Source organism: Fundulus heteroclitus, chromosome 19 (assembly GCF_011125445.2).
Source record: "Fundulus heteroclitus isolate FHET01 chromosome 19, MU-UCD_Fhet_4.1, whole genome shotgun sequence".
Lineage (NCBI taxonomy): Eukaryota > Metazoa > Chordata > Actinopteri > Cyprinodontiformes > Fundulidae > Fundulus > Fundulus heteroclitus.
In genome coordinates this window covers 29,530,690-29,554,250 of record NC_046379.1, presented here as the reverse complement: position 1 = coordinate 29,554,250, position 23,561 = coordinate 29,530,690, and the positions used below count along the sequence as shown (strand labels likewise).

The following is a 23,561-nucleotide window of genomic DNA, read 5'->3' as shown; positions in this document are numbered from 1 at the left end:
ACATACTCCATATAAAAAAAACTTTGGAGGGGGGGGGGGCTAAAATTGTATTTGCAGATGAGAAAGTCTGGAAGGGCATAGAATATAAGAGTATATATGTATATACGGTATATATGTCTGTCTGGAAGGGTATGTCTTGCTGAGGTTTGGTCACGTCACCGAAAAAAAAAAAGAGATGGATGGGTACGTTCGAAAATATTACCAGCGCACACCCACTTAGTGGTAACCACTGAGCTGCTACTACTACTAGTTTAGACTACGCTGGGTCCTATTTATAATATATACTCCTCATTTAGATGCAATTGATATTTAAACTGATATAAGTATTCTTGTGTGGTATGATTAGTAGTATTCCGAGTTGGTTATCCCTTGTTCTAACAGATTTCCCCATAGAAACAGAAGACCGTTAAAAAGAGCGCACCCAATGTTGGACAACAAAAACTTACACGGAGTTTGAAAAATTGTAAACCCGCTCAGCGGAAAGTCCGCGCTTTATTGTCCTTGTTTCGTAATGTAAAATAATGCATATACGTTAACTAAATATTTACTCATAAAAATGGTTTTCATTACAAAGGCATCGTTGGATAAATTGCCGTAGAAAAGTCTCATTGGGAAAAGCCTAACTCCGGGTAAGTTCATCCAACTGAGCAGGAAAGTAACTGCTATAGATGGTAGCTAGGTGGGCTAATGTTAAGCCTTAATCAGCGGAGGATTGTTTTTTCCCTCGGCAGTTCAGATGGCTGTTCGCTGGCTATGCAGGTAAGATAGAGCTGGTGGAGCTCTGGACTGGGCAGGTGTTTGGGCTCTAAAATCCCGGGCTGTGTTCCGGCAGGTGGAGCAGAGTCAGGTGATCATCAGTATGGAAGCTGCTCTTTTTGTTCAGCGCTTTCCCACTTTAAACACCTTCATTGAAACTGCGTGTATGCGCAGGTTCTATATTTATTTTGAAACTAAGTAGTTTTAAAGCGGACCGTGGTTTTTGCAGTGAATTTGGCCTCAGAGAGCCCTACAAACAGGGCGATGTTCGGTGATTTTAGCTCAGGGTTTGTAGCACATAATGAAGACCTATAGCTTTAAATCTGCCAGGGTTACTGTGGGGTGTGGGATGGAATTCAAGATCCACTTGACGAGACGGGAAGAAGAGTTTAATAAAGGAGGTAGTTCAGATCTAGTAGCGTTACTACTGGAGCTCATCGGATAAGGCAGATGGGTTCAGAAATGGTGGGTGTGGTCAAACACAAGGGTTTGGGATGGGGGTGGTTTAGCAGCTGAATTAATCTCTGCACCGCAGTCATGCCGAACGAGAATCTGCAGGTAACCCCACTGGTTACTGTCAGGGTGGAACTGCGGACAATAGATGTTGGAGGTGATTATGGTCAGGAGACCAAACGAGCGGGGAGATCCGTCCGCGACAGAGGTCCTGCTGTGTGGAGGATGGTGGGCGGAGAGTTGTTGTTTGGGGTTTCAAAGGTACTGTGTACCTTGGCATGTAGTTACCGGGTTCAGTCTCCAGGGGGCGGTCGTGCGACGATCTGCCGCGAAACGTCAGCGAAGAAGGAGGCGGCAGTGGTGGGTTCTGTCGTGGAAGGGGCGGCACCAGACCAGTCCGACCGCAGTCAGCCAGTCGTTGAGAGGCGAGTCGGTGGCGGAGCTGACCGGGAGCATCCTCGACGTCGCTGCGGTCGCCTCTGCACGCTTGGATGCGCTTCTTCCGCAGGCCGGTCCGGCTGATGGAAACAGAGTCCCGTGAAAATGTGCGCGAATGTGTTCGGCGTGCTGAAGAGGTGAGAGCCGCCGATGGCAGCGCGTTGTGTCGGTGCGCGAGCAGGGACGCAGCTGACGGCATCTGCGCGCTGCTTCCTGATCCCCTAGCAACCAGCCGGTCGGCCGACCGGTCGGTCGGTCGGGGTATTCCGCGGTGACATAATGCGCAATGCCGAGCAGCAGGACCGGAGCGGGCGGGCAGCCTGGGGCTGGGGACGGCGTTGGGCGGAGGGGATTTCGGGCAGGCGGTGGCGGATTGCGTGCTACCTGTAGCCCTGTACGCCTCCATGCTGGGGTGACCTATCACAGGAAGCACCCTTCGCCGCTACCAAACCCTAATTTTAGCTGGCCGCGTTATCCTTCGCATCTTCGCCTTAGTTTTCAATGCTGTGGGGAAAGTGGGAGAGGAGACGCTTTCCATGCTGGACTGTTTTTTTTTTTTTTTTTTAACTGAGCTCCTCGTATTAAATATTTGGATTTAGAAGCTTTTGTCTGGGACGTGATCATCCACTATTGAGGAAATGCCCATCCCCTCGCCCTCTTATGTAATGGATGTTGATTCAGATAGTATTTATTCTAACAGGCCTCCTGCTGTGGATGACAGAAAAATGGCTTAGGGGATCACAACCGCTTCCTGGAATAGAGAAACTGTCAGGGGTTGTCAAACTTTTCGTGGCCAGGGACCCCTTAGTAGCAATAACATTTTTCCAAGGACTCTTTAGATTCCTCATGCTTTTTGTACTGTTAAATACATTAGGAATTATGTATGTTTTTTTTTTAAAATGTATATAAATACACCTAATATTAGAGATTCGGTGGACATTAGATCCTCATTCTCGATAAAGCTAAACTTGATGTAACTGTTGTCATCCTTCCTGATGTTGGCTAATGTTACTTGATGAAGTGGACTGAGTTAAATATTTGTCCACTGTGTCACTTAGCTCAACGCTGATGCATCCTCAGCAGTGCCTCCTCAGGCCCGACAACATGCATTTCACTGACCCACAACCCGTGGTTCGCGGAACCCCAGGGGTCCAGGGAACCCAGTTTGAAGGCCGCTGTATGGGCTGGTGGAGCTATACACGCCGATGATGATGATGGCGTGTATAGTGCACTCTGCTGTTAGAACCAGATATTCTGTCCGTGCTCCAGCACAATAGATTCAAATGATTACCTTACCTCCTCAGTATACCACTAGAGCTACAGGAGGCCTTTTAATGATTAATCATTACAGCCAGGTATGCAGCAGCAGGGACACACCTAATACCCGGGCCTGAGGACCAGGGTTGGAGACCTCTGCCCTACATGACTTGTGGCAGATTTCAAACAGAACTTCTCATGGTTTGTCTTTATCAATGGCTTTATGTAGGCCGCCCTCATAACGGCCAGTTCCCATATTCACAAAGAATCCTAGCTCTGACGTCACTTTAGGAAAAATCTTAGAATTTCCCAAATTCCCAAATTTTTCTTAGAATTTTACCTAAGATGAAAGTTATTCACAAAACATCTTAGGCCTTCAGAGAGCTCCTAATGTGATAAAATGTTAGGAGTAGTGAGGAGGAAGTTTAGCGAGCCTAAGAGTGTCTTAAGTAGAGAATATGGTGGAAATGGAGAGAGCTGATTGGCTGATCCACTGCCTAAACAGTGGAGGAAATGAGCACATAAACTGCAAAAACAACCATACGGTTATTAATATGTAGATAAGATAAGGCTTATCAACCCCATACAGGGGCCTGACTGGCTACTGAAACTGCTCTAGTAATGTAATTGTATCAATAAATAATAGGAAAAATATTGAATAATCATGAATAAAAAGTGGAGAAATCTACAAAAGAGGTGAGAAAGTATTTTCTGTATTGCATGATGATGTCAGCAGCCTAAATGGTCATCTAGCAGTTTGTGTGTGTGATGCCATCTCCTCGCTTTTGATCACTGCACGGAGTAAAAAGGATTTATTGATCTGTGGCAATATGCTTCAGAGTCTGCGTATTTGTGCCGTTTACTTTTCAAGACTCTATTCACACTATTCTCCTCTCCGAGCTGAGAGCTGGGCAGCGCTGCATTCCAGTTAGTTTTTTTTCCACCTTTTTTCCTTATTTTATGTTGGTCATTTTGCCAAATTCAACCGCTGTATACAAGCAGGCAACACCAGTAAAATGCTGACTGACAATAATGAGTGCGCATTTATATCAAATACATAAAGTAGTAAAATGACTGGCGAGTAAAAATAAATAAGCAGATCAAAATAATAAGGATGTAAATAAGGTATGCTCAGACATTTTGATGCTGTGTGACAATTATTTCATTTAGCTAAGTTTCATCATCATGGCATTTTTCAGTCCAGTCTAATCGTTTAATTTCTCTGCTTTGAAAGGAGTGCATTTGTGTGTGTTGTTTTTTCTTGTACTATCAACCAATCACAGCTGTTAGAAGACAGCGTCACACCTAGTAATGGGGTCAACCACACCTCCTGACTAAGATAACCATTTCTGTCATTTATTACTCAGAGTCGCTCTCTGCAGCGATCTGAATCACTCTGAAGCTAAGACTCCTTGGTAGGAATTTTTAGGCTAAGATTGGCGCTCTCTGAGAGGACTCTGAGGATCTTTGTGAGTACGGGGACAGGTTTGTGGACTACACTAGCACAGCAAACTCTATAATCCTTTTGATGATCTAGTCATGTATCACTATGACTATTTGTTTTGATGAATTCACATTTTCCACACTTGTTCTTATTTTTATAATTTATCACAGTAATTTCTTATCTCTGTCACATTTAGCATCTTGGGCCCTACAGTCTGTATCAGCTGTAGATATCTCCAGACTGTATCCAACACGCTGAAACTATTGTTTACATGCAAAGTTCTTACGCTGGGAACATGATCGCCTAACACTATACATGATAGTGTTCCAACACGTCCTCATAGAGTTGGACGATATAGAGGAAAAAAAGCATATTGCTAAAATAGAAATCATATTGCTTGATATATAAAACATATATATTAAGTGCAGCCCTGGCCATTTTATTCTGTTGCTTAATAACCTATTTTTAGATGCAGAACACACATACATTGCATTAAAACTCAACCTTTTATATGCAACCAATTTTTTACCAACACTGCAATTTTTAAAAAAAGGAAGAAAAAAAAGAAACAAGTGCTCTCTGAACTCTTTGAAGGGGGCGGAGCTTGGTGATGGCGCATTACTGGGTATATATATATATATATATATATATATATATATATATACTGCTCAAAAAACTAAAGGGAACACTGAAATAACACAAACTAGATCTGAATGAATGAACTATACTTCATTCCAAAAAAAGTAAAAAAAAATAAAAAATAAAAGAAGTAAAAACAAAGGAACTGGACTTGTTTTTGTAGTTGAAGACGTTTTGCTTCCTCTCCAGGAAGCTTTCTCAATTCAAAAAGTCTGGAGTAATGTGGAGTAACAAGCTTTATACTACTGCCTAAGAAAGGCCTTGTAATGACTTAGATGACATGCAAGTTCAACAGAAACTGGTCCAACCCTTAGTAATGGGCGGTTGTTAAAGCCATTAAGCCAGCAGATTGAACCCAAACTGGTTCACTCCTCGTTACAGAGGAGTGGACCAGCATAATGAACTATACTTATTAAATGCATTTTTTTTTACATAACTGAATGTGTTGATGACAAAATCACACAAACATTTTCAATGGAAATCAAATTTTTTAACTCATGGAGGTCTGGATTTGGAGCCACACTCAAAATCAAAGTGGTAAAATACTACAGGCAGATCCAGCTTTGATGTAATGTCCTTAAAAAGACTCAGAATGAGGCTCAGTAGCGTGTGTGGCCTCCACGTTCCTGTATGACCTCCCTGGACATGCTCCTGATGAGGTGGTGGATGGTCTCCTGAGGGATCTCCTCCTAGACCTGGACATCCAACTCCTGGACAGTCTGTGGTGCAACGTGGCGTTGGTGGATGGAGCGAGACATGATGTCCCAGATGTGCTCGATTAGATCCAGGTCTGGGGAAGGGGGGGGGGGGGGGGGGTGCGGTTCATAGCATCAATACCTTCATCTTACATGACCTGCTGATACTCTCCAGGCACATGAGGTCTAGCATTGTCTTTCATTAGGAGGAACCCAGGACCAACCACACCAGCACATGGTCTCACAATGGGTCTGAGGATCTCATCTCTGTACCTAATGGCAGTCAGACTACCTCTGGTGAGCACATGGAGGGCTGCCTCCTCACACCATTACTGACCCACTGCCAAACCGGTCCTGCTGGAGGATGCTGCAGGCAGCAGAACGTTCTCCATAGCGTCTCCAGACTCTGTCACATGTGCTCAGTGTGAACCTGCTTTCATCTGTGAAGATCACAGGGACTTTGCCAATCTTGGTGTTCTCTGGCAAATGCCAAACATCCTGCACGGTGTTGGGCTGTAAGCATAACCCCTGCCTGTGGACATCAGGCTCTCTTACCCCCTTCATGGAGTCTGTTTCTGATCATTTGAGCAGACACATGCACATCTGTGGCCTGCTGGAGGTCATTCTGCAGGGCTCTGGCAGTGCACCTGTTCCTCCTTGCACAAAGGTGGAGGTAGTGGTCCTGCTGCAGGGTTGTTTCCCTCCTACGGCCTCCTCCTAGTCTCCTGATGTACTGGCCTGTCTACTGGTAGAAACTCCATGCTCTGGATGCTACGCTGACAGACAGCAAACCTTTTTGCCACAGCTCTCATTGATGTGCCATCCTGGATGAGCTGCACTACCTGAGCCACTTGTGTGGGTTGTAGACTCCGTCTCATGCTACCACTAGAGTGAAAGCACCACCAGCATTAAAAAGTGACCAAAACCCATGAGCCAGAAAGCAGAGGAACTGAGAAGTGGTCTGTGGTCACCACCTGCAGAACCACTCCTTTATTGGGAGGTCTTGCTAGTTGCCTCTGGTTTCCACCTGGTGTCTATTCCATTTACACAACAGCAGGTGAAACTGAGTCAATCAGTGTTGGACATTTTAATTTCATACAAGTGTGACTGACTTAGTTACATTGTGTTGTTTAAGTGTTCACTTTTATTCTTTTGAGCAGTGTATAGGCATGCTAACAAAAAGGCAACTAGCATCGTAGCATCCTTCTAAGTTCCACAAAGTACCATTAATCAACATTAATGTGCCTTATTAATGCTATACAAACACTTGTGGTCATGTCAGACGATTTCAGAGCGAGCAAAAACAGATGATATGTTTAACCAAACTATAACCATGTTTAACTTGGCTTTTAGCAAACTACTAGCATTAGCAGTGAACAGACACAAGGGAGCTTGTTTAAACTGACTTTTTAGTCATATTTCAGTGTAATGGGCGAATTAGAGAACACAAACATTAACGTCCCATCGGTGTTTAAAACCTTAATGGGAATAAAGTTTGTCATAACCTTAAAACACATCCCAAAACACAATAGTATCAGGCTCAAAAGAGCGCTAGCACGTAGCTTAGCCTGTTAGTGTTAGCTTCAAGTTTTAGCATCAACGCATTAAAAACACATCATAAAGAAACCATTCCCAAATTGTTTCATCCCAAAATAACTTTCCCTGTTTTCTCTGCCAAACCTCATCCTTTAATGTCTCCCGTTATGGCGACATCTAATGGTGATGAGTTGTTTAGGGGAAAGTAAGCGAGTGCTCCGGCTCGGGTCGATGTAAGCTAGGGATCCAGGCGCTCTGGAGAAGCCCTGCCGGGTTTCCGGCGGCACTGTACTGTGGACCGTCCTTGTATTGGGGCTATGGAGACTACTCTCAGTCACAGCTGGGGCAGGCGCTTGGGAACACCTCTGCTGGCTGCCTCTTAGGCCGGGTCTGCAAAACACAGAGAAAGATTCCAGCTTGAACATTTTTTTTGTCTGCTTTAGCTAATAAACCGGACAGTGCGGCCCACAGAGTGAACCTTGTGGTAGTCCACAGGAAAAGAGATTGAGTTTAGTTGGGACAAAGGCTTTGTAGGTCCCAGGTGGGGTCTCCCCCCCAGGGTGGTCCTACAAAGGCCCTACAGTCTGAGTCAAAAGCTGTAGTGGTGGGTCATACATCCAGTTTTTATATTTCTCATGACTGTGAGGCACAACAGAAACCTTTGACACAATTGTCTACTCAGGCTTAGCCCTGGTTGGTAATTAATCTTTCATTTTGCTCTTCTTCCAGCCTCTTTGGGAAGCCTTTTGATGGTGGAAAAAGGATGGACCATGGCGGTCCACAGGACCAGCCGCAGCATCCAACGGAGCACCAGCAGCCTTACCATCCGCAGCACCCCGCTATGATGAGACTGTACGAGGTCCAAAAAGAGGTTTCGACTTTGGGGCCGCAGGTCTGCACCTTCAGCGGCCTGCAGAACGACCGAGAGTACAAGCGTATGGAACGCGAGCTGACTCAGCTGCTGCTGCAGGTGGACCAGGTAGACACCGAGGGCAAGCTGGAGCTGCAAGGAGCACGCAAGAGAGCTGCACAAGAGGTGGAGGGCCTCCTGCGATACCTGGAGGAGAACGCCTCCCACCCGTCCCGCCTGGCCATCGAAGAGCTGAGCAACGCTGCACGGCAGCTGCTGGATGAGCGGGTGGTGGCGCCGCAACGAGCCGGTGGGGTGGCGGAGATAAACGACGAGCTGGTGGATGCCCTTCAGGAGATCATTCTAAGGCTGACTCAGATCAAGACTGAAGGGAGGGTGCCGCTTCGTAAGGCGCGCTACCGAGCGCTCACGCGACTCTGCGCTGTGCAGGAAGTGCTGGAAGGCCGTACGCCGCAGCAGACCCTCTCTTTGCCCCTGTCAGGGGAGACCCACGAAGCCGTGAACTGCATCAACCAGGTCATGGTGAAGGTGAGCATGGCTCGCAGCCAGCTCTTGGCTTTGCTGATGGGGCTGAGCGGCAGGGACAGCTGCGCGCATCTGTCTCGCATCCTCACGGAAATGCAGGTGGAGCTGGACGCCCTGGACGTCTCTGGGAATGCAGCGATCCGAAATTACAGGAAGCAGGTTGTGGAGGAAATAAACGGGCTCCTAAAACACCTGGACCTGGAGGGCGAGGGGGATGACACCCGCAGGTACATCTCAGTTTACTACAGTAATTCTTTTTAGAATGGGAATTAGTTTATTTAGCTGTAATTGGTGGCACAAAACATGAATCGACTGTGTTGTGGTCTGACCTGAATTTTTGACAGAAGTCAACAAGGGTTAAAGTTTTGTAGAAGGCGATAATTGTTCCATGCAAATATAATATTGAAATAAATAATATTTAAATCAAATGTAGAAAATCAATTGTATGAGGTGGCCCTTGTTTGTTTTCTCCTTCTCAGGGCTAGACTCCTCATTGAAATAGTCTCAAAAAGACAAAATCTGTTCCCTTTTTTTAAAAATATTTTTTTTACCAAATATTTTTGTTTGGCATGAATGGTATAATGGTACCAACATAAAACTGTTAAAGTCCTCCAAAAACTCTCAAGAACACTTGATCAAAGGTTGATCCAGTAGTTTTTTACAGGACTGTAATCTTACTGACAGATTTTCAGCTTGGTTAATTTTACTCCTATGAGCAGTAGACGAGGAGAGCTGCAGTCACAAGGAGAGGTGGGTAAAACTATCGAGTCATCAATGCATTGCAATTAATATACTTCCAAAAAAAAAACTTGTCACATAAAGTAGGGCTGGACGACGTAGAAAATAAACACATCCGAAGAATAGTAAATCATCTCGATCCATATTGATAATTATCAAAAAAATTCTAAACATATATTTGAAGTGCAGCCCTGGCCATTTTATGCTGTTGTTTAATCACCTAATTTTAGAAAAAGAACACTAGATTAAAACTCAGCCCTTTATTCAACCAATTTTTTTTACCAAAACTGCAAGTAAAAGAAAAAGAGAGCACATGCTCTCTAAACTCTTTAACTGGGGCGGAGCATTCCTGGGTCTGTGTTTCTGGTTGGGTGGGATTATGTAGTGACTCTGGTATTAATTTACATGATAGGTTAGAATGCAAAAGGAAGAAAAGCTGTTCTGTTGAACTTTTTATTGGTAAATCATTTTCAAATTTCACAACATGTCTGTCGATCGATAATATATTGTTATGGAATTATTGTCCGGCCCTACCATAAAGCCCAGCTAGCTAAAACAAAGCCTTCCGTGGCTCTTATAACTCAGCAGTCACAAATCCTAAACCCTCCCAGTTTGTCCCCGCGTTAATCGGAGATGTCCGGTCTGTGGCTCTAGCTCGTCATGACATTCCTCTGTGACCACAGAACCTTACCTGTCAATGGGTGACGCTATGAGCAGCATTTAATACGTCTGCATTGTGAAGTGGAGCTGAAAAGTTGTGATAAAACAGAAAGCCCTCCATGAAAGTGCAGCAACACACTTAAACATTTGTACTAAAGATGAACTGAAGCCAGATGTGCTAAAATGCTGGACAGTGATGAGATTACAGATGCAGCAGAAAACAGACCGTTTTTGCAGAGGTTCTTCAGAATGAACAATATATAGGTTTATAAATACAGCAGCTTTCCAGTTTATTATTTTGTTAGGCTCAAGTTAAGTTTGTAAGTTAATTTGTTGCAAGGAAAGAAACTGTATGTTGCTGCCATCATAGAAATCTTTGCATTTAGCACCATACATATACTAGGGATGTAACAACACATCCATCCACATCGATATTAGGGCTGTGCATAAAAATCGATACAAAGATTGTTATCGGATGTTTTTAAAACCGATTTAATATCGATATTCTGGCTTTCAATATCGATATACCTCCCAACCCCTAGGAGGCGTTATTACATCGCAACATTACTCTTCACAGCGAGGAAGAGCAAGTGAGACGAATTTGCAGAATGGCCGACAGGATTTTTGAAGCACCTTCGTCCCTAAAATCAGACGTTTGGGCACATTTTTGGTTTCTGTGATACGTTAAATGCATAGGACCAAATGCACTTTATTTTCCTGTTAATATATCAGTGTTCAATAATCAGAACATAAATATAATATTTGGCTGATTTTTGTGACTTTGAGCATTAATTTTAAAGTAATAATGATCGATATTGGACTCAAATCATCGAGAATCGGATTGTATCGGCTCATCCTAGATGATACCCGGCCCTAATCGATATACTGATCAACTGCTTAATGAGCCAGTTTCATCGATGCATAATTCCCTCTGGATGGTCGACGTTCAGCGAGGGACCGCTCAGTCCAGTGAACCTGTGTTCCTCTCCGTAGGTACGACCTGGCGCAGAACAACTCCATCCGTGAAATCGAGGCCGTGCGAGCGCACGTCTCCCACCTGCGAGAAGGCGTGCTGCGACACTGCGTGACGGGCGACCTCCGATGCAAGGCCGAACTGCAGAGCCTTCTCACGCACCTGGACCAGGTGGACACAGCCAAGAACCCGTGCATCAGAGAGGCCCGCCGCCGCGCCGTGGTGGAGGTCCAGGCTGTCATCACCTTCCTGGACCTGCGCGAGGCCCTTGCTCCGCCGCCAGCCGGGCCCCGAGGAGCACCCGTCGCACCGGGCCGTGTGGCTGGTCCTGGGGAGCCTGTCGGACCTCCAGGCCCAGGTGCTGGGCTTTGATGGCAAGCGGGCCGACAAGAGCTACATGATCCTGGAGGAACTGCTGACCAAACAGCTGCTGGCGCTGGACGCCGTGGATCCGCAGGGCGACGAGTCGACCAAGGCGGCGAGAAAGCAGGCGGTGAAGTTCGCCCAGAACATTCTCAACTACCTGGACATGAAGACGGACGAGTGGGAGTATTGATGAACTGCAGACCACGCAGGGCGGGGGAGCGAGTACTGACAGAAAGCGGGCCGTCGTCATTCCGTCAGCTGTAAATATCGCCTACAATGACCAGAATCCACTGCAGCAGAGCTCTCTTTGTTTTTTTTTTTATGTCTTTGTGGTAGTAAAGGCCAGCCCGTGAGAAAATCACTGAACTCCTTTTGTGAAACACATTTTGACACGTGTTTTTATGTGTGCTGGACAGCAGTTTTCCAAGTGTGTGCGAGTTGCTTTCAGCCGTGGCCGTGTTTGCCGTGTGGTGATAGAAGTCCGCAGCCGGAGCGCTAAACGACGCCCGTCCTCCTCTCCTCCAGACTGCACTTCATGTTGCTGAAGGGTTCAGTGTGAGTGATTGTAAAGCCGTGGCCTGATTAACCTGACCGTCCGTCCGTAATACACTACTACCCTGAGGCGCTGCTTATTCTCCACACACACACAAAAAAAGAAAACAGACCTATAGCTTTAATTTTACTTCATTTTCTACTCATCAGGGTCTGATCGGCCGATTTTAAGCTAAAGGGAGTGTGGGGGAGAATTTTGTGGCCCGTTTCTGATCTCTGACTTTTGTAAAGCATTGACCTGCCGACACAGATCTAGACCGACTCTGATTTCTGCCCATGGGCTGTAACCCAGGAGGATCTAATTGAAGCATTGAAAATAATTTCTGCCTGACAGCAAGAAGGCCAGAGAAATGAAGTATCAGGAGCTGAACGCCACGCCACACCGAATGTATCTAAGAGAGCCGCTGATGTAAAATATGGTTTTAATCCTTTAAAGCAAAGACCCGCTTATCAACTATAAGATGTTTCTTATTTTGCCGATTAGCATGACTAGCATTGCTGAAGCAGTGACCTTTGTGTGGATTCTCTGGAAAGTAAATAGGAAATGTCAAACGGCTGTCAGCCTTAATGACAGCTTCTTAGATCTCCGTGGTTTTATCACCTATTTTTTTTTAAAGCCTCACCAGTACATAAAGTTTCTAACTTTGAGACTTCTTCATTCAGTCATAATTTCCACACCGAAGAATACGTATCAGTCCTGGTGGGTGTTTAGTTGCCAGCGAGTTGGTCAGCATCCTCTCAATGACTCTCCAGTATTCGGCCTAGGCCTAAAGTAGCACCCCCTGAAAATGGACTAATAACTGACAAAGAAAAAAATCAGTTTTAAATTCTGATTAGGAAGGCGTGGCTGAATGTTTGTTTTTTAGCAGATAGGATGGAAGAGAGGGAGCGGGACGAGCTCTCAGCGTTTGCTGCATGTGTAGCTCCTTGTCTGTTTTCAGATGTTTGTCCCGTGTTACGATCACACGATGCTAAAAATAGATCGGATGTGAATTCTTTTAAGGGAGGTTCAGGAGATGCGAGGTGATATTTAGGCGATGCTGCTTCTAAGGCTTTTTCTTCCGTCCGCCTGTTTCTATCCCCTGCTTCCTGTTGGCGGAGGAGTGTGACTGAAGCCTTTTGTGAAATCGGGCAGGAAGAGGCAGGGGTATCCAGAGGACTGGCATATCAGGGCTGGTGGGTCTGACAGGGGGGGGGGGGTCCTGTGCAGCGAAGGGCTGATGGAGATCACAGTCGACAGATCCTTCCAGAAACCTCTCTGAGCTGCTGCTCCTGGAGAGGGAGGGACTGATGGAGGGAGGGAGGCAGAAGACTGGGAGAGAAGTCTGAATCTCTGTGCCTTTTTACTTTTCAGCCTTTTACCCATCCGTTTTTTGGTGAGACAGTGTTTTTGCGCAACAAAAATAGAAAGCGTCATTTATGATATGCATGGATGCACTAGAGCAGGACACCAAGTACTGAATGTGTTTTATGGAGGGGGGCGCCTCGGCCTGCGATCACAGGTCAGGCGCTTGTTGTTTTAAAATGCGCATTTATTTCCCGACAAAGTTCCAGCCGCTCATTTATCACTAAGTCAGACTGACAACATTTTAATCAGGACACGAGATGATTCACGTTCTCAGTCTGGAAACAGCATCAGCTGTTGCTCCACAATCTACAGACAAAAGTTTTTCTCCCTCACAGCCGACCCCGATAAACAAATATACCCCAGTTAGGAGGTTTGCTCTAGTGATCAGCCGATAAGCCTAAAATAGGAGTGTTGTCTTGTAAAAACGTTCATACCTCTTGATTTTTTTTTTCTCATTGCCACTACAAACCTGAATGTGTGTTATAGGGGTCTTCTGACACAGAGCAACACAATAGAGCCTCATTCTAAGACTTCTGAAGTGGAAAGAAAAAGAACCTTGGTGACCATTTGAAAAGCGTGCTACACATTTGGATTTAATGCCCTTTACTCTGACACCCCTAAATGAAATCCAGTACACAGCTTGGGTGGGATGATATCACAACAGGATGCCGTTAGTTTTGTGTTTTTTCCAGAACTGGCCTTTTTGGCAGAGTGGTGGGGCTCATCGCCATGGAAACACCATCCTCATGACGAAACATGTTGGTGGAGGCATCATTCTGTGGGGTTGTTGTGGGCTGTTAGTTTACAAAAGGACTGTTCAGAGCCTATTCAATTTTAGTTTAGATTCAAAAATACCAAAGGAGAATTATATTATTACATTTGATTTTATTCTATATTAATCATTATTAATTAGATGAGAAGATTGAGCTAGATTGACCCAGGAAGATAACCTTTCTAAAGGCTATAGGACTTGAGACTGAGGTGGTTGTTCACCTTCCAGCACAGCGGCCCTAAACACTGTCAGAGCTGTAACGCAATGGTCTTAGAATGGCCTAGTCAAAGTCCAGCATGAAATACAGTAGCAAAATTGTGGCAGCACTTGAAAGTTGCTGCTCATAGACGTTCTCCCTCCAACACTTCTTCTCAAAAATGTCCAAGGCTGGCGGAGAGCTACCCCAAAAAACCTGCAGCTTCAAATCCAGCTGAAGGTGCTTCTCCTTCCCTGCCACAGTTACACACCACTATGTGTTGGTGCGTCACAGAGAATCCCAGGGAGGTGCTGAGGTTTGTGGTTGCAGTGGGACAAAATGCGAAAGGTATGAAAACATTTACAAACCACTGTTTCAAGTTATCCTATAACTTCATCATCTTAATTTATATATAATGTCTACGCTGCCTAAATGTAAGTTTTTTTTTTTTTTTATATAAAACTCTTCCGTTTACAGCTACACCTCCTGCATGGTTCACTGAACCGTCTGGAGGTGCAGTGGAATCTGCTTTTCAAAAGGCAGCGTAGCTTCTGGAAACACATCATCAGCTCAGATTGTCTGGTTAATTAGACGTTTGTGCAGGTTTTTAGAAAACCTGCTGTTTTTGTGCTTGGGACTCACTGTGATGGGATGTGGCTTCAAAAAGTAAAACAAAACTCTCCACCCTGGGCTTCAAACATGTAACATCCAGCATCGATGGTGTTGGCTTTCTTTATTTATTTTGCTTAAAACGTTGTGTCTGGGCAGCTATTATAGTCTCCTCACAAGGGTGTTGGCTGAAGTACAGCATAAAGTGTATTTAAAATGTTTGCTCTCCTCTTAAAAATCAGTTTATGTGACATCAGTCCAACGTGGCATTTTGAAATTCCCAGCTCCTTAATGTTACGTTATTGCACTGAAACATCTGTTTTAGAGAAACGTATATAAGTTAGAAAAGGTCCCATAATCTGGTTGCATAAGCCTAAACTTCTGCTTTGCTGAAGGACCTTCTGGATGCCATGTTCACCATCCAGTGTTCCTGTCATCAGTTGTTGTTTAGCTAAATAAATAGTTTTCAGATGGGTTACAATGAATCACAGGATTTTACCAAGCAACTCAGTCAGTCATAGGAAAAATACCAAATAAATCAGCAACTCTATTTACTCTGCTATAGCGAAGCTGGTCATCAAGAGTTAAAGAAAAGTAGATATTAGATTAAAAAATGGGAATCTAAATTGGATTGAAAGGAATTGTCTGTACTGGCCGTGTTCTACGTGCGGCTAAAAGCTTTTTTTTCCCAAAGACAACATCCAGGCCTGGTTAAAATCCTCCAGCGCTTCGTAGGAGAATGTTTTAGGATTTGATGAAGCCAAACTTGATTTTCCGGCCCCAGGTTCCATCAGGGATGTTTAGCTGAAAAAATGCCACGTGCGTCCCGACAAGATGCCCAGACCCTTTAACATACCTGCTCTTTAATTGAACTCTGCAGGAAGTGTTCAATTAAAGGGAGAAAGTATTGAAATAATTTTTTTTTTCATGTTTTGTTACAAAAAGGCACTTTAAAACTGGGTTTCCAACCTTTTGTAGATCAGTTGTATCTTCATAGTCAATGCAAGTGATTGTTCCATTTAGCCACTGGTTTTCCTGTTTAGTCATGTATTTATGCATTTTCACATTAATTTATCTTTTTATTTCTCTCAGATTCCTTAGTTATTCCTCTTTGTGGCACTCCTGTTATTTTCTAAATATGCAGCTTCCCATCTTTGCAGCCTTTCTCTTGCTACAGTTTGATTTCTGTACCAACCTAGACTAGATTGTTAATGGATCTTTTGATAAGTGAAGCTTCATTAGGTTCATAATGAATTGCTTCAAAGCAGTGTTTTATTTATTTCATCAATTAAAAGAAATACAAGCTGTGTAAAACCTCCAAGATATTGTGGCTGAGCAGATTTCCTACTCTGTCCAGAGCTTTGTTTCCCTGGTGTGTTTGCTGACGGGGTGAATGTACGCTGGAGGTCACGTTTCCTGATGGTTTTCCCAAAACTACAGAGAACTCACCCTGCCCCAGTCCAGAGTAAAGCCTTATCTCAGAAGACCCCTTTTATCTGCTTCCAGCTGCTGTTGCACACAGTTTTTGGCACAAAGCGTTTCCTGTTTGTGCGGCGCTGACTGCTGCATCCATAACCCTGCCTGCTTTTTTCTCAGCAGGCGGTAAAATTAGGTGCAAGCAACCTCAAGAGTACAGAAACACAAACGCCTTCAACAATGTGGTCGTGGCTCCAGAGAAAGGCAGCAGTAACCTCTGAGATGCATCTCCTGCTGCCTGTCGGTGTGGAAAGAGTTGTGAGGCGTTTTCCAGGCTGCTTGAAGTCTGTCGTTGCGAGGCGAGAACCACATGATATAAACCTGCCTGTCAAAATTTCTATCCAAAATAACTCAACAGCATGACAGGCCACAGGCAGCCGGATGCATAAAATATGGAGCAGTTTTTTTTAAGGTGTAGCCAGGAGAAAAGGATATGGGAACAAAACTTGTTTTTGTGAAGTTCCATCAGGACTCGTAGAACAATGCGTTCTAAACAGATGACTCCATGTGTGGTTAAAGCCAGACGGCATGCCAGCACAAACACCTCAGCGCCACCAAATGTCAAGCATATTGGTGGGGGGGGGGTCACGTGGGCCGCTTTTCCAGCCACAGGAACGAGTTACTGAGCCGACCATAAACTGCTCTGTTTACCAAAGGCGTTCTTGAGTCAGATGTAGAGCCATCTGAAGCGTGGCCCAGAACGGCTCATCAGCAAAACAATGCTCCCAAACAGCAGAACGCCTACATGAGAAGGGCTGAGGCAGGAAAGAATGGCCTAGTGAAGCCTCAGACCCCAACAGGGAGAACTACAGGAGCTGAGCAGAAACACAAAGGTCTGCAAAGCCCAACCAACTGAAGCCACGTTACCAAAAACAGTGAGCCAAGGCTCCTGCTCTACGATAGTCCTGCTGCCACGCGTGACCCTAAAAGCTCAGAAATCATACCGAGTACTGGGAGCCTTTTCTTTTCCACTGGATTCTTGTTTAATAAGTAATGGTCGTGTGCTCTGGTGCCCCAAGGTTGGATCTAAATCATTTTAGAACCGGGTAAAGACCCGATTTATTTTCTGATCTGTTCTTGACCAGTGAGATCCTGAACCGTTTGGCCTTTAAGGTAAAGGAGGGGTGTGCTTTCCAGGGGTGGCTCTAGACAGGGGCCAACAGGGGCCCATGCCCCTGTGGAAATGGCCTTGGCCCCTGTTATGGCCCCTGTACTAAAAGCATGATGTTAAATAAACTTCTCATAATTATTTGCAATGGCAAAGAAACCATAACTGATTGGTCACTTTGACCAATATTATTTTTTACCTATACAGCTTTACTCTAAAAAGAATTTAAAACTTAAGATGTTTCACGTTTAGCTTTAGCCGTATTGAGCAGGGGGCAAAGTTTTCAACTGCTTGATCAGGGGTCTAAAACCTGCAGTTCCAGAACCACAAGTGGCTCACTTAATATTATTACACAGTTAAATATTGCCATTTTATTGTTTTTAATTTTTTTTGTTCTGTGCCCCACCTTGGCCCCCCTGGTAAATTTGGTCTAGAACCGCCCCTGGTGCTTTCTTTTAGCCTTGGCTGTAGACGTGTACCGTTTACGTCTCGCCGCTCCCTGCTTACGTGGATTACTTCGTCTTTTAAAATTCCTTCTAATAATTTAGTATCTTAGCTTCTCAAACCGCACCGTGAAACAGATTTATGCCCTGTGTTTCCTAAAGGGTTTAAAAGACACGATGAAAGGGTATAAAAGGAAAAACGTAACATAAAATGCACCCCAGAGGCTGTCTTTGTGCTCCTCAGTTTACTGCAAAGAGTCCCACTTATAAAAATCTTTATTATCAAAAACAGTGATTTTAAAGTATGGAATGGGTGTTCAGGTTCTTGTCAGTAAATTGAATATTAAAACGTTAATTTACCAAGGGAGTCGCATTGTGGGATGTTTTAATGTCTTTTATTGTGTTCCGTATAATAAATATCCTCTTCTAGCTGATTAAAACATGACAGGAAAAAAAGCGGCCCCTGAAAGGCTCAGGGTTCACCAATGCTGAAGCATCCATAAGAAGTTATCCGACAAAGGTTCAATCCGCTATTAAACTCAAATAGCGTTGGGTTGTCTCCAATAAAACTCTTAAAAGAACAATGTTTGGAAAGACTAATTTTAAATGTCACATAAAGCTTCCAGACAGATAATAAAAGTCACTCTAAAAGCAAAATATTCTTGGAACCCTAAATCATCTTTGTCATGTGAGGTTACGTTTATACCCACTGGGGCTTATGGCTCGGAGATCACATGTTCCACTTCAGTTTGCTTGTTCTTTCAGTCTGATCATTTTGAAGCTTATCTTTAGGGCCATTTCTTTTAGGGTGTGGGGATAGTAAAAAAAAAGAAGGAACCCATTCTCCTGAATAAGCCAGTTTACTCCTGCCTTTTACTTCTGTCTGCAGATAGCATTACGTAGTGGCCGGCGTCCTGCATTCAGTGTATTCCACCAAATCCCTGTTGTTAAGCTGCCTTTAACTGCACTGACTGTCACAGAGGTTCCATGTCTTGGTTTTTTTTCCCCCAAAAAAATGCGCTTGTACAAAAAGCACACTGGTAATGGACTAACCGTGTTGTGTGAATGCTCCATGGATGGCTGTGTTTAAAAGCTGGATTCCCCAGTTCCAAATAAAGACGGTCTTATTCTGTGTGCTGTTCACGTGTCGCTTCTTTCTTCCTGTCCTTACATTCCCAATCCAGGTGTTTTCTCACAAGGACCCAAGAAAATGACAAGCTATTTAAGATTCCTCTTAAAGCGTATCTTCAACACAGCAATCAGTAGGAGGTGTCTCAGTGGACGATGAGAGGATGCTTAATTTTTTTATTTAAAAAATAAAAAAAAGTTACATGTAGCCACCAGATGGCATAATTCTCTCAGCAGAGGAGTCTAGTGGACCAAAATCAGCTGCAAACTTAAGCTTTCAAAGTTTGCCGGGCGTACAGTGTACGCCCCCTCGTAGCTCAGCTTGAACAGCAGGATGCGCTCACAAAAACCTCACGACAGCCGACTGAATTTCAAACATGTTTGATTTTCACCGATCGTCCGATTCCTGATCTGGAGGTAAGGGGCCTGAGGTCCCAGCCTGAGCACTAACACCAGACTCTGAAGACCTCTATCTGTAACGCCATGCAACTTAGAGTGAAGACCTCTACAGGACAAAAGAGAATCCATTTCACTGCTGAAGGTTATAAAGTTAACATAATCACCATTTTATACCATTTTGTGTCCAGCCTAATATAAGCTACGTTTCTAGCGCTTCATTGATTTTATGCATTAAACAGTAGATTTCTGCTGCTGGCAGCCTGTAAATACAGGGTGCCACTTGGAGATTTACTGAGACGAATGTGGGACAACATGTTGCATGAGTTCATAGGAAATCATAAGGTAAAACCTCATTGTTCATTATTAGTAAACGAATTACGTGCTTTAAAAACATGAGGACAAAGCATTTCATGTAGGTCTTTTAACAAAAGTGTGACCGTAAAGGTCATACAGAAAATACATTCACTGAACAAGGAACTCTTTTATGCAAAGCAGGTTCAGGTAAAGGTGGAAATCTGAACGTCTCCCCTACTAAACATTTGTGCAAAAGTGGAGTAATGTCAAAATGAGTCAGACAATGACTGGAATAACAAGGCCTATACTTTTATTTAGGATAAGTGGTCATTTTAGGCACATGTAAAGTGAGGGTTAGGACACCAGAAGGCTGACAAAGCTTTGGTCTCTAAACCAGTGGTTCACCTTTTTTGGACCAGCAGCACCTCTGTCCATTATCCAGGTCTCTTACTTCCCCCCATCATATAAGATGTAGGCTGTTTGCCCCGAATGTCATTGTTGTTGCTTTTATCCTTATTTTATGATTGTTTCTCTATCATCAAAAAAAGAAGCACTCACTGCATGACAATGATATAATTGTTTTCCAGGGAACAGGCCATGTAGCATTGTTCTTAATGTTTGAGCTATTCCTCATTAAGGATCAGGAGCCTCACACTAACAGTGTTGCTCTTCCAGTTTGGACAAATTGGGCTAGTTTTAAGATGAAGAACTTGCTGCATGTTGATTGAGGACGTTTCTCTGTTTATTCTCCAACAGTAACAAAGAAGGCATCACGCTGAGGTAAAAACAGAAATATGAAGAGACAAAACTAAAGTTAGTGTGAGTCTTTGTCGCTTTCCGGACAGTTACACCACAAATATTAGCAAATCTTCATGTTTCTGGAGATATTATATAGGTGATGGAAATAAAAAATATACTTTGGCAAATTATATATCAATTGAATGTGTTTTGATAAAAGAAAAATAAATCCATCCACCTCTCAGGGGACTGTTACAAAAGGGGACAGTTTCCAAAGGTTAGACGATAATTTAAGAAAAGAATGAAGGCGTTACCTATAAAACACAAATCTGCAAAAGCAACACAATTATAAGAGCCAAAGCGGGTCCGGGGCAACACGCCTAATATGTTTACTCTTTTGACACGACCACTGGGTCCACCAAGGCAAAACAAAGATGTGATAAAATGACTTGTTTTTCACACATAGATATGAAAAATAGGTTTTCATGGAATAGGTTGTATTAAACTTGAAATTTCAGTTTTTGAAACAGTAAACAGAGCCATTAAAAAAAGCACAAGAATAGATTATAATGACCTGTAATCAATTCACTTGTCAAGATATTTTCTTCTTTGTGGACTCTAGACATGTCATTACATTCTTCTTCACATGAAGAGTAACTCATTTAAACCCATTATCTCTATATATGTAAGTTTTTGTTCCATTCTGAGATCAATGTACAAAAAACATAGCAATACAATTCATTACACAACAAAATGCCATCTCTGTAGATGCATTAAAAAGTATGTTTGATTTAGAATATGTTCTTGCCAGATTTTCATGGCTACATACATTTTCTATATTTTATCCATCTGTGCAACTCAAGAAATGAGACCATCAAAAAGTGTTTATTTCTCATGGGTTTGATTCTTCTGGCATAAGAAGAATTTTATTTCTACATTAGAAAGGAAATGTAATATTACATCAGACCAATAAAAAAACAGAAATGTTTAATCGTGGCCGTATTAAAGCCGGCCGGTCATCAGGAGGGTTGCTGACTTCCCAGTTTACCGGCAGACAGTCACTGACCCCCTCCACATGGAGGTTAGACCACAAGTCAATGCTGAAGAAGCTGACAATTCATAGAGGGCTGGATCCAAGAATATTCATGGAAGGTTGGGTGGAAGGAAGAACTGTGGTAGAAAAAGGTGCACAAGTACCAAAGGTAAGCACACCCTTGATAGGATTGTCTAGGAAAGTAAAGAGAAGCGTGTGGGGGAGATTGACAGGATGTGGACTGAAGTTGGAGTCAGAGCTGACAGAACCACCACGCACAGATGGATCCAGGACATGGACTACGACCGTCACGTTCTTTGTGTTTGCCTGCTCCTGAACCAGAGAAAGTCAAAGCGTTTCAGCTGAGTTTACCTCTGTGAATGCCGGCTGTTCACATTACACAGCTGAAGATTTTACTTGAAAACTTTAAGTTGTACAATAAGGTATACAGTGTACCTTTATCGTTGTGTGGCAAACAGGAGAATGTGGATTTACTCACTGAATGTAAGGACATCGCAGCAGAGAGCTGGAGAAGACTAGTTATACACCGTGCTAACTTTAAAATGCTTGTCCCCGGCACACATAAAAGCATCCTCCAGAGGAACAAGGTCCATGATTCATGTGAACGACGGTATTCTGGTTAGATGAACTCTGGTCACCCGTGTAGATCAGCTGGGGTTGATGAAACCCTGTTCATCTCAAGAATCAAGAATCTTTGTTGTCATTATGTGTTACCATGATGACGTTTTTGATGAGGCTCAGAATGTACACAAATTACTCATAACACCCAGACACAGCAAGACAAGATCTTTCCAATTCTTTATTACTATTTTTTAAACTGTTGATTACACTTGCCAACAACAATCTCTGAGGGGCTTAATCATGCGCATAGTCCTTAGCAACTAATGGACTCATTAGTCAGCTAGCAGTCTACGATACTGTGCAATCGGTATTGGTGGTAAACTCTGGTGCTATTAAGCCGTCAAACATGCAACCTGCTTTCACTTGTTTCTTCAGAAATCACAAATAACTACAAGGAATCTTCTTCCGCTTCCAACTCAGACGTTTTGCTCTCCTCCTCCTCCTCCTTCATTGATCCCAAAAGTGCCGTCTCTGCCGTTGTGGTTGTATTATGTTGTCTGTCAAGTGTCCGCTATCCTTTCTAGGAGTTTGGCCGCTGAGTTTCTTGTGAAGTATGAATAGTCAGAGCCAAAGCGAACTTTGTTCTTGCTACTTCCAGACTGAGAACAGTGGGGTGGGTCATTAAGATCGATCCTGTACTGATGTACGGATCCTTCACAGTTATCTGGTAGCTATCAGAACTCACTCCATCAACTACGGAAAGTCATCCGGGTCTTGAGGAAGCAAAGTAGCCCCAGACTGATTGATCTGAAAGGGGGTAAATACTTTTTCATAACAAAGACATTGTATTTATGCACGAAAATATATAGTCAAATGAATCCAGTGATACCCAATGTCTTTTCAAATGCTTTCAACTTTTTTTTCAAAATTCTGAGACAGCAATGAGCAATGTCAGAGGTGTTATGCAAATAATCAGCACTAGATCTGTTCAATTGACTAGAAAAACTAAATTAAGAACACAATCTAAACCTAAAATGTAGTTTTTTTCTATAATATTCAGTCAGAATTTTTTCTTACAATACGTTGTTTTAATTAAAGTTTAAACCAATCACTAAAAGGGTAATAGGCAAGGCAAGGCAAGGCAAATTTATTTATATAGCACAATTCAGTACAGGGACAATGCAAAGTGCTTTACATGATTAAAATATACCAAATTAAAACAGAATAAAAGCAAGTAGGAATAATAAAGACTTGAGCCTAAAATGAGTCATATTACTGCCAGATTTACTTCTAAAAATGTTTTCACTGAATTAGGATGTTTTTTTCTGATAAATCTCAAAGATCTCTGATAAGATAATGAAATGATCTGATTGAATTTGACTTTGGAAAGTGCCTTGAGATGATATGTTTCATGAATTGGCGCTATATAAATTGAATTGAATTGAATTGAATTGAATTGATTTGAATTGAATTGAATTGAATTGAATTGAAATGAAATGAAATGAAATGCTTGAAAAATACAAGTTTGTTTT

General features: G+C 43.3%; 1 protein-coding gene across 1 annotated transcript; it reads left to right on the top strand.

Moving 5' to 3' along the window:
* Nucleotides 1–1,496: 1,496 nt before the first annotated feature.
* bag5 (BCL2 associated athanogene 5) lies at nt 1,497–16,052 on the top strand. The gene is given in 4 exon segments (XM_021323283.2): nt 1,497–1,784; nt 7,948–8,841; nt 11,006–11,257; nt 11,259–16,052. Coding segments are annotated over 4 exon segments (1,461 nt in total). The 5' UTR covers nt 1,497–1,752; the 3' UTR covers nt 11,542–16,052.
* The last annotated feature ends 7,509 nt before the right edge of the window (nt 16,053–23,561 follow it).